General features: G+C 43.0%; 1 protein-coding gene across 1 annotated transcript in view; it reads right to left on the bottom strand.

Annotated features, from left to right (window-relative positions):
• Positions 1 to 2,022: 2,022 nt before the first annotated feature.
• gfod1 (glucose-fructose oxidoreductase domain containing 1) overlaps positions 2,023 to 11,887 on the bottom strand; it is a 45,147-nt gene continuing 35,282 nt past the window's right edge. Inside the window, 3 exon segments of the mRNA XM_028569505.1 lie at positions 2,023 to 5,737; positions 5,739 to 5,759; positions 6,119 to 6,312. Coding sequence (XP_028425306.1) covers positions 5,018 to 5,737; positions 5,739 to 5,759; positions 6,119 to 6,312 — 935 coding nt within the window. The 3' untranslated portion in view covers positions 2,023 to 5,017.

Here is an 11,887-nt window from a genome sequence, read left to right as displayed (position 1 = left end):
CAGTATGTGGGAATTATATGTCCAAAACCTTAGTATTAAAACCAATAGTATGCATACTATTTCCGGTAAAATATTACAGTATGCAATACTGGACACTACGCCGGCATAAATATCCCACAATGCAATGCGGTAGTAACGTTCATAACAGACAAACAGATAGAAACCAAGGAGTTCTGTAACGCCAATAATGTAAATAATAAACGACTGTTTAAATATGCAGAATTCTCAGAATTCTGACTTTAATCTCAGAACTGAAATAAAATGTTCCCATCTGGCCCTAATCCTCTTCCGTAAGACTGTGATTTGGATTCTGGATCAATTCTTTCCCTTTCTTTTCCCCCATACAGTGTTGGTCTATCCAGTGTCTACTTAGTGCTTAACCTGAGTTCAGGTTTAAAATCATGGCATTCATTTTTTAGACATCAATCATAAATATTCAGCTTGACCATGCTGAACAGAGAGAAAAACTATGATTAAACAAGAATAGGGAATTCCAGTGTCTATGTTTAAATCATGAATATTTTGAAAACTGTTATCAGACAAAGGGGGGGAAAGTCTATATGCAGATTTGATAAGGCATTGGTACACAATAATAAAACTTGAGTAATCTTAAAGAGTGATAGCTTATCAGTGGTGAACTGGGAGCTTTTTTTCACAGACTAATTAGCAGAGGTGGTTTTTGTTTTGTAAAATCTGTAACTTCGGGAGGTGTTGCAAAGTTTTGTGTGGCTGATCGCACCCCAGCAGTGTCCTGACCTTAGTAAACCACGGTGTGACACATTAAATACACTAAACGCTAAACATTAAAAAGAGCTCAGACATTACTGGTAGATATGAGCTCAAACAGCTCCATCGTAGCTCTGTTGGATTGTGACCGGGATGATTTATAATGCATCTTTAGAGCAAACATAAATCTTTTTCATAACAGTGTTAAAAGAAGAGTATTATGGTCAATAATTTACAGAGAGGGATAAGAAGGTGAATGCTCCAAGGTCTCAGTCTACTGTTCATCTCCCAAATACACTGCAGGTCAGTCCACAAAATGTCAACAGCAAAAACAAAGAATAAATACCTTTAACACTCATCGAAACATGTCCAGTTTCTTGGTTGTTGTTTTTTTTACAAATAAAATACATACAGTACTTGTTTATTTCTTTAGACAAACCCATATTGTTGATTTATAATATTTTCATATTTACATTTTCAGTAGTCGTTACATAGATAGTATTTCAGCACAGTTAAAGAACTTCAAACTACACAGGGGAACAGAGATGCATGAAAAAAATCAATCTTTTGGCCTGTAGGTCGGTGCTGTTCTTTCACCGGTTACCAAACCGTTAAGTCAGACTGTATTTGCAAATACTCTGACGGTTTGTCTTAGCTTTTTTATGTGACTGACAGTAAAAGACAACAACTAGATGTATTTTCTGCGGCTGATGGATAACTCCCAACTCATAAAATACTGACGCTTGGTCAGTGGCTCTCGGCATCAGATACCGACGCAAAAATCTGTACGGGACGCACTGGGCAGAGCAGCAGCTTGGCCGCAGCGCTGTAAGATGACGTAGTATTAACAGACAACGGTAGCGAGTAGTATGAAAGACCTAAAATCTGCGTAAGGAGGCAGGTTTGGGTGATGCAACGCAGGACTTTCACCCAGGAAACCGGGGTTCATGTCCAGTTCTAGTCCCGCGTGTCACTGAAACGAACATTTTGTTACCCCACCCTCCATCTTTTCCTAAACCCAACTGTCCCGTTCTCGTGCCGCATGTCAGCTAAACCTACATCCCGACCCAGAGCGTCAAAATATGACGCCACAGGGCTAGACGCGAGTCCCGAGAGCGTCCAATAGTGAAGCCAATAGTCCCGACCCAGAGCGTCAAAAAAAGTGATGCCAAGGGGCGCCCGCATAGCTCAGTTGGTAGAGCGGGAGCCCATATATAGAGGTTTACTCCTCGACGCAGCAGGCCAGGGTTGGACTCCGAACCTGTGGCCCTTTGCTGCATGTCATTCCCCCCTCTCTCTCCGCTTTCATGTCTTCAGCTGTCCTGTCAAAATAAAGGCGAAAAATGGCCCAAAAAATAATCAAAACATTCTTTTATAAAAGTGATGCTAAGAGTCCCGACCAAGAGCGTCTAAACATGACGCTAAAGGAGACTTTTTGCATCAATCACAAACGCCAAAGGCACCTGACCAAGGGTTGCTTTTTGACGCGATGGGAGTGAGAATGTGTTGATCCGATCACTGTTGAGAGACAGGTGTGATTGTTTATGCGTCATAAAAATCACACTAACCATCCCTTCACGATTTGATTTAAAAACTGTGATGATTGTTTGTTCTTTTTTTCTCACTCTTGTACTCATCTTCTTCTTAATTGGCTCTCTTTTGTTATATTCTTCTAATTGGATCCTGTTGCACAGAGGTTCTGAAGGCCGGCTGCACTCATAACAGTGCATGTAAATTATGCCTTAAAAAACAAGGGTGGTGATATTCTTTAGTTTCTTGCTAGAGCACCAAATCTGTATTTCTGGAAGAGCGGAAACTAGCCCCCCAGCAAATGCTTTATTCACTCCTGATGGGTAACATGAGCAAAAAATGACTTAGTTGTTTTGGGAAATACGTTTGTAAAAAAAGATTACATTATATATTTGTGACCTGCTTTTAACATGTTAGTAATGTGTTGTAAGTCCAACATTCATTCTTTTTCAGATCTGTTTTTCCTGCTAATTTCGTCTGTCTATGGTGCTGTAAAATGGCGTACCGTGGGTGTATCAGACGTTATTCGTTAAAAAAAAAGCTGCCTGCCATGGCGGGAAACAAGGTTATATAGAGCATTGAGAGTGAACCAAAACAGCAGTTGTGGGCCATAAAAACAATAATCTGAAATATGCTTAAACACTACGTAGCGTGGGGAACTAGGGGTTGATTCCTACGAGGGAAACCTTTCACATGAAACACACATCATCACATAGTCATCGGACCCATGGCCATTAAAAACAAATATTGATTGGCGAAGCTTTAAAGATTTACATTTCCAATAAAAAATAAAATTAAAATCAAAAGGGCTTGTGGCCAAGTGCCACAGACAGAGTAGGAAACATGTTCATGGGAACATAGAATAACAGCAGCCTTAACATTTAACACCTCTAAGGGAAATTGAAAGAAATGCTCATGTACTCCACTATCAACCCCACTGTGCTGCACAGTTAATTGGCTGCACGGTTCAGTCTTACTGTTGGCGTGGGTCCAAATTGAACTTGCATGTCATGCATGCTGACAAACCTGCATTTCACTGTGCACGTTAAAGAAGCTTTATAAAGCATGCTAAATGCTAAAGCTTGATGCAAGTGTGACCCATTGCATTTCAATATTTGGATTAAAAACCCCACATTGCTCGGTATTTACTCGCAACTGCATTAGTATCACACAATTAAGGCTCAGTACAGATATAAGCACACCACACAGAATTCCGTACATTCCATGTCCATGTTTCATGACAATGGAAAAAGCATCTACCTATAAAGCGAGGGATCTCTGTGAGTGTGTGAGTGTGTCATTTGAATATCTCGAGGACCGTTCATCAGGTCTAATACACGCTTGGCTCGTGTAATGCTGGGGACGCAATGGAGTGCAGTGTTGAATGTGGTGCAATTTGGAAATGCTATAACAACTAACTTTAAGTTTGGGCCTGTAACATTTGAAGGCCCTCAACATTTACTCAAATGCAGTGGGCAGGGCTTACATTAAAATAAAATGCCATATCTCCTGAACGCTCTGTGCTATTGCCACCACATTTGGTGGAGGTGTGTAGATATGATATCTGAATGGAAATCTGGTGCCATTTGGCCAATAGGTGGCGCTGTAGCAGCACCATCTAACTAACTATAAAGGAATGAATCTCTATCTTTCTATGTATGCATATATGACTGTCCATTTATCTCAAAAACTGTTCATCCAATCAACTTAACACTTGGCAGCTCTATTGCTGAGGATCCAAGGAAGCGCCGTGTCGAGTGTGAAGGTGATCGGATGAGTAGTTCTTGAGATAGCTGCAAGCAGGACTAGCGCGGGCCAAGCAATCGGCCGGTTTCGAAAGGACACTGCACTCGTGAGAGAAATAAGAAGAACATCAAACTATCACTGTACTGGCCACTTGTACAGGACTCGCAAACGGATACACAGGCTACTGTAATTGCATAAAGGCATAACATAGTGTATTTTAACCCTTAACTCCAAGCTGGAAGATTAAAGTGTTTCTGCTGCAGACTACAGCCTGGATATATTGCATACATAAACCAGAAGGTAAACCCTTCTGAAAACCCCAGCAGCCAAACTATTGATTTCTTTTCTCTCTTGTTTCTCACACACTCAGAGGAAGCATACAGAGCAGACAGAGACTGAAGCTATCAAGCATACTGATTTGTTTTAAACATTCACTTGGTAAAACTAGCAAGTACTTCGGACTACAGCAACAATACAGCGGCCCAGTTTCAACTGAGAGGACTATCGTTCTTCCTTGGCTGTCCTCGTTTGGACCCACAGTGTAAGGTGTTGTCTTCCAGACCCAGTCAAATAGAAGAGAAGCAGAAGCAGAGATGAGAGGCGCTATACCCTTATGGTCAAGCCGAACGCAGTAGCATTAGTTTTTATTCCCTGATCTGCCTCCACTGTAGAACTACATCTTTCTGTTGTATGAATCGGCTTGATTTACAAGTGCATCACCCCGTTACAGTCTTCTGTCAAAAGGGTAAAACCAGGAAAGGCTTCCTTATAAATAAAGGTTTGATTATTGGTCACATTGCTTTTTCTCTACTCCTGAGGCAGGAGTATCATAGTGGCGTAGCCTCGCTTTCTGTAACAGTAGCAATATAGCTTTTTGACAGTATTTAAATAAACAGGTATTGAATTAAAGAGCTGAACCCAGAAGCTGTATGAATAACATTTCAACAACACGAGGCCTTTTCCGGTGCCACCTCCAGTAAAGCCATTTTGTAAGGGGTCAGCACATCAGCTGATGCTAACAGTAGAGTGACATCCTACTCCGCCGCATGGCCTCGCTGATCAAATAGGCTGGGCTGATCTCCGGTTCCTCGGTCATCACCACAATGTTCTGCCACTCTCCGCTCTGGTTGGATTTCTTGATGGTATCCACCACGCAAAGAGCATAGAGACAATCCTCAAAGGTAGCGGCCATTGTCAGAGGCCTCCCGTCCCACGTCCTCCTGTCGTCCTGGTCCTGAAAGGCCTGCCGCACCGCCTGGATCATGCGGATCGTTCCTGTGAGATACGGGGATGGAATGTCACTGAAAGCCTTCTCCGGTAAGGAACTCTTCTCAAGAGGTGTGGTGTCTTTGAGCAGGAGCTCCGGTCCTCTGCCGCTTCCTCCGCCCCCGTTGTTCTTCTGTCCGTACAGGTCGGTCCCTGTGACCGTTAACCTCCCTACGGTCCCCACGACGATCACCTCCTGCCGAAACTCTCCGGGAACGTTGAAGTTGAGCGTGACGGTGCAGCAGGCGCCCCCCTCCAGTGCCATCTGGAACGTGCAGAAGTCATCACTGGTGATCTGACGGATGCCCCGAATGTGATCCGTTTGCTTGACAAAGGTCTTGAGGAAGCCGTGCACTTTTAATGCACGCTGACCGGTCAGAAACGTGAGCAAGTCGATGATGTAACTGCCCACCGAATGCAGACCACCGCCTCCCATCAGGTCATCGCAGCTCCAGTTGTATTTTTTTCCCCAAGAGACTACCGCTGTGGACCTTTAGGGCAAAGAGGAGAACTTTAACTTAAAATGTCACAATATTAGGTCTTATTTCACTTGAATGTGATCAAGACCAGGGATGGACCGATACTGGTTTTTAAAGGCAGATACTGATAATGATTATTAATAGTTAAGGAAACCGATAACCAATATATCGGTAGTATGTATATAAAATTTCTATATCTTAATTTTAATTTTTTACTGTAAATGCATATCGGTACGCTGCTGTGACTTTGAGCAAGACACCAATTCCTTGTCAGCTGTGTGGACGCTGCTCTAACTCAAACTAACGTCAAGAGAAAGTATCACATTGTTGTCATGAACTGAAAAAAGAAGCACTCAGAGTTTTTGTCATACCTGGGCCTCACAGACCAGAAGCTCCCCGATGTACCCCTCCTCTACCAGCTCCTTCATTCGCACAAAGGCAGGCAAGAAACGTAACACATTTCCCATAATGCTCAGCAACTTGGGGTAGTACTGGGCCGCTGACATCATTCGGAAGGCATCCAGAGGCGTTGCTGTCCGGTCGCAGATGACGTTCTTTCCAATACCTTACAAAAGAGAAGAGAGAGAGTTGGGGTTGAGCCAAGTGGGCTTTTCTGTTTTGCTGTAGTATCATTGTTTTGACAGTACCATTTTCCTTGATACTTTCTATGTTGAGACGAATGAGTAGGTATTCAAGAAGAAAGGAAGAGAGAGAGAAGTTATGTGGTCAGCCTTGGCTACACTAGCAGACATAATATCCTCCTGAGCATGAAAACATCCCCTGAAGAAACAATAGAATGCTGCAAAATGTGGCAACTCCCAGAAAAGCTGACTCAAGAATTCCGAAACTTTCTGGGCTTTCATCTCCGAGTCATGGGAACTTTAATATATGCACTGTATGTAGTATTGTCCACAGGCTAATGCTTACAGGGAACATGCTCTGCTAAATCCTTTTCAGATGAAAAGTAATAACATATGAGGGAGACTCCTTATTGATGTTGCTGCAACCCTGCTAAAATAACCAGAATAATAACATTCAAACTTATTTTTACAATCAAAATACAGAACCATAAAACAATAGCCAGAATGCTAAATTTCCCAAAATCTGGATCCCGATTAAAGATTTTGCAGTCATAACTGTGCGGCGTATGGTGAGACTACACAGCTCGGAGAGCTTAGACAGGCTTCCCTGGTATTACCGGAGGTCTGAAGGAAGACGAAAAGACAAGCACAGAAGGTGCAGAAGAGAGGGAGAAGGGAAGACATAAAGAGCCTGTAGACAGTGTATGAAAATCACTTCCAGCCCATTAAAAAGGTCCATTGGTGGCAGCAACACCCAAGCACAAGAACGAGAAGAGGTTGGACAGTAACGTGAAAAGAGAGAGAGACAGACAGAAACATATCGTCTTTTCTATTATTCCTTTTTACTGGACAGTCGACTGGAAGGAGACAGACGGTAGCCAGTGAATGGCATACAGAATGCACATTTACTGGAATTGAACTTGACCCTCCAATTTCACAGGAGCGCAGTCTGTTCTTTAGGATTAGGTCTGCAATCCTTTTCATTAATGATTCATGTCTCGATTATTCTTTTAATTAACGGATGAATCATTCAAGCTCTAGATTGTCAGAATATACAGAAAATGCCCATCAACGCTGACCAATTTTAGCAATTCTTAGAATCTTCAAAAGGAAGGAGTATAATATGCAATATGCAAATATGTATTGGTTAACAATACAGCGTTTTCTCCAAAAAACAATTTTATGATTACCTGAAGTGTACACTGTGGCCACAAGTGACATTTATGGGACAGGAAAATGCAAAAATGCAATGTAATAGTAGCACAAGGAGAGAAGAGTTGTAAAGTCAGCATACTGACTCAGTAATGGCCATTTTACAGCAACATCTGCACCATGCTAACATAAGCTAACATTAGCCTAGTCGTGTTTGAGTCTGTCCACTGCAGACAATCTGGGCCAGATGTACTAACGCTTTTGCGCCCACTTCAGGTGCATTTGTTACGCAACGTTCTCGTAAAAGCATGGCGAGGTACGTATAAACAGGCCCCACTCAGGTAAAAGCACAGACTGCCTTTTTAGCAGTGGGGGCAGATCTGTCGGTACCCCCCCCCAGTCCCGTGCCCCGCCCCGCTGCCAAATGTTTTATGTAGCCTATTAAACGGAACGGACACTTCGCTGCAACACAAACAAATATATTTATTCACCACTATTCACACACAATGAGGCATATTTTGATTTAGTTTTGATTGAACTGTATTTTTGAGGAAGTGTAGGTCTACAAAATGAATTTTACAAGAACTTCTTCATAGGGAAACCAAAACCCAAAGTAGGCTATAGTATGAAACCATTCATAATGAAACTAATTGCATATTTGCCTCAGTGGCAAAGTTGGCAGCCTTGCTGTGTGCATTTGATTTTTCTTGGCTTTTGGAAAAATAATTCCAAGGCTCGGCTATAGGGGAATTCAGAAAGATATATATAATATATAATAACTTTGCTAAATAAAAAAAATACAAACCTGCTGGTACTTGACTTTTCCTAAAAGAGTCTGTATTTTCATTTAAAATTGTTTTTAGGCTATATACATTACACAAAAGGCAAAGAAAATACAATCACTTTTACCTATTTTGGCCATTTTTGTGGTTTTGTTTTTAATCTTTTGCGTGGTTGAAGATGCATCTTGGTTGCTTAGTAATAATCATAGTCTGTCAGAGAAACGTAACTAGCGTTCTCGAGTAGTGTGGGCATTAAGGACATTAAGGTGGTAGCCTAAGTGGGCAGAAGAGAGATAGAGAAAGAGGAAGCAGAGGTGTTGTAGATGCAACCGGAGCAGAGTTAGTGGTTATTCGTGTTATACCGTGGGCCCTGGAGGTAACGAGTCTCCCCTGGTTTTCTGATCACGGTCGGAAACGAAGCGATCAGGAGAGGTTGACACATTGAACATTTTAACAGCTGATTAACGTGCGCTTGTTTCCCCATGCGCTGATGCGCTCATCTGTTGACATTTCCGAATGCCTTCCTACAGTTGCTTAATAAAAAAGGGCTTTCCACTCAAACAAACGTAGCCTACATGTGTCATTAGTATGAGAGGAAAGAAATTTGATTTTAACTGTGTCGGGCTTGGACACAAATTTCTTAATGCCTGTCGGGCTCGGGTCGGGTTCGGTCACGGCTCTGTCCAACGCGGGCCGGCTCGGACAGAAAAATTCGGCCCGATCCGGACTCTAGTGGGCATCACCGATGGGCCGAAGGCAAAGCCAGAGTCTGTAACGCAGGCTATGGCGTGGATGGATTCGGTTCTGAATCAGAAGAAAAGCACCGGGCGCTCGCTCTGTGAAAGGGGCCGTAGGCCTACACGTAGCCTAGATGGCCGGTAGCTGTCTACGTGTTCATATAACTTTATACATGCTACAACTGGCTGGAATCATTACACACATCCTCTCCAAGGAGTGCACCAGCTGTAAAATGTCCCGGAGGAAGTTCATGCAGCAACTGGCAGAGGAGCTGAGAGCGGAGTTTATGGCGCACGGTCCGAGCTGCGCCGCGCACCACAGCAGACACCAAAACGGAGGCAGTGCCAGTTAGGTTAGGTTATAAATGTTCAAATAACATAGCCTACTTTGAATTGTTATTTGGCTGGAATTATGTTGAATGAATTTCCCCCAATATGTTTCGGGACATGAATGTATGAAATAATCACGGTTTAGCCTACTATGCCATGATATAATATCAAGGGCTAGCAGGTGAAGGTGAAACTAAAAATGTGCAAGAACTATAGACTAATACAGGCTTAAATGAACTGACAATATAAATTAGGCTATACGACTATACAGTTCTCAAGGATGCACACATGCCATCTCAACCGGGTCCTCCGGACAGCCTGTCTCTTTTTTCTTTCTCCCTTTTCTCTGAGTGGCATGCGTGCCCACTCGCGATGTGAAGCGCGTGTCCACGTTATTCTGCGACTCTAACAATCACTGCTGATAGACGGCTTTTTTCTGATACAGTGGCGGAAGAAATCTAACCGTGGCGGACCGCCACTTGCCAATCAACATAGAGGAAACACTGCAAAAACCACCTGTGAAAGTGCGCCTCTATTTTGCGGTGAAAATTCTCTTAAAAGCAGGTGTGAACCAGGAAGTAGGTTTCCTGGCATATGCGTTCTGGTGAAATGGCGGCAGTAATCTGAGCAAGACGAAGACGTAGGCCAAGGAGACGAGCTGAAAAGATTTTTGCAACAAGGATCAGACTTTTTCAGTTGAGTGAACACAAAATCATGAAGCGTTACAGATTAAGCAGACATGCAATATTACAGTTACTGGAAGAAATCAAAGATGACATGGAATCTCCGACGCAGCGTTCACATTCCATTCCAGCAGCTGTTAAACTCCTCGCTACATTACTTATTATTATTATTGGCATCAGGATCATTTCAAACAGCCCTAGCATCAGCAGTGGGAATATGGCAGACTGCACTCTGACGTATCATAGCAACAGGCTTTGATACAGCGCAATTTACGGTATAGTGGGCGGAGAAAGGCGCTGATTACCCAATGAGCTGCAGGTTTGGTAAATACGACGTAAGCTGATGTATCACAGTGTGCGCTTTTGGCCATGGCGCTGATAACGCTACATTCGCAAATGTTACGAACATCTGGCCCTCTGAATTGAAAAGCTTTGGAAAGCAGCTACTGACTGCTCATTATCAAAGGTGGGGAGGTTAACCAGACATGCATTATCATAATCAACAGGTTGGTTGGTTTGTCAAATGTATCGTCAACTTCCCCACCTCCAATAAAGAGAGGCGCACCATCTAGCATTAGCCACCACAATCTACTGGTCATACCAAACCAGTGAGGCTGTAGCAGAAAAAAAACAATGAATGTACTGTAAGTAGTAAAAAGCTAGAAAACTATTGGATGGCTAAACGTCTTAGCTGTGTCAGACTATTACTACATTAAAAGGATTTATTTTGATACATGGCACTTCGAAATAGTCTTGTGGTCCACTGCTGCTGTTAGATCGACTTTCATTGCGATGGTCACACACGGTCAGCGGGGAGTCAGACAGAAAGCATATGTACACTAGGGGTGTTGAAATTAATCATTGCATCGCGATGCGGACCTGGATAATTCTGCGTCGATAATCAATAATGGTCTGTCAGTGACAGTGACTCCACTGCATTCAGAAAGTGTCTTTTTTTAAGAGCAGATACAATAAAAAAAGGGGAATTCATATATGTTTGACTGCTTGAATTTGTTGATGGAAAACCATGTGTAGCAATATGTAATAATAGTAAGGAGGTGACGCATCGGGATGCATTGTGATATCGATTGGAATCGTGGATAGGATAATCGTAATCGAATCATGAGACAAGTGAAGATCCACACTCCTAATGTACACACATGAAAGGGGCATCGCTCTACACACACATTCCTCGTGACCCCGGAGTGTGAACAGCAGCATGCCGCTTCACTTCCAGTCCCGGCTGAGGCTTGTGGGTGGAGGGGCCGTTTTGGAAGTGAAACTTCCCATGCTAATCTGCCGTTAGCCAGGAAATTAATCCCTCTGACCCAGTTCTGAGGAGCGCGGGGGGCCACCCGCCCGCCCGTCACTCGTCACCCAACCCCTGCAGACATACGACGCCAAGCAACGACAGTGCACCCCTATCACCTTCTTTTTGGCAGCAGCACACACAAATCGATACTGGAAAGATGTATTGTCCTGGGTTAGGCATTCTGGGGAAAAACTAAATGCTCATTTTGAATCCAATGTCGGTACAGAGCTGAAGCTTGGCCACCTACTAAAATGCCTAAAGGCAGATTTTACTCTCCAAAAGCGATTCTCTTCATGAGTTGGCCAAAGTACATATATGTTTCAGGAAGGTCCACGAGTGAAATCATTTAGGCAGGGGTCAAAAACTACCGGTACATTTTTTTTTTCTAGGGCTAGAATTTTTCTTTTCTTACTTTTTTTGATTGGAACAATGCTTCATGACATCCTCAGAAACGCTCAAAAAATGTCACTCTCAAAGAGCCTGTAGCCAAAAGTTGACTGCAATGAAGAATGGACTAATACGGTTGCATTCATATTGCAAACTTTCAGCAATAAACTTGACCC

The sequence above is a fragment of the Perca flavescens genome, chromosome 22 (assembly GCF_004354835.1).
Source record: "Perca flavescens isolate YP-PL-M2 chromosome 22, PFLA_1.0, whole genome shotgun sequence".
Lineage (NCBI taxonomy): Eukaryota > Metazoa > Chordata > Actinopteri > Perciformes > Percidae > Perca > Perca flavescens.
The sequence above is the reverse complement of the archived record's forward strand: the minus strand, read 5'-3'. Positions and strand labels throughout refer to the sequence as shown.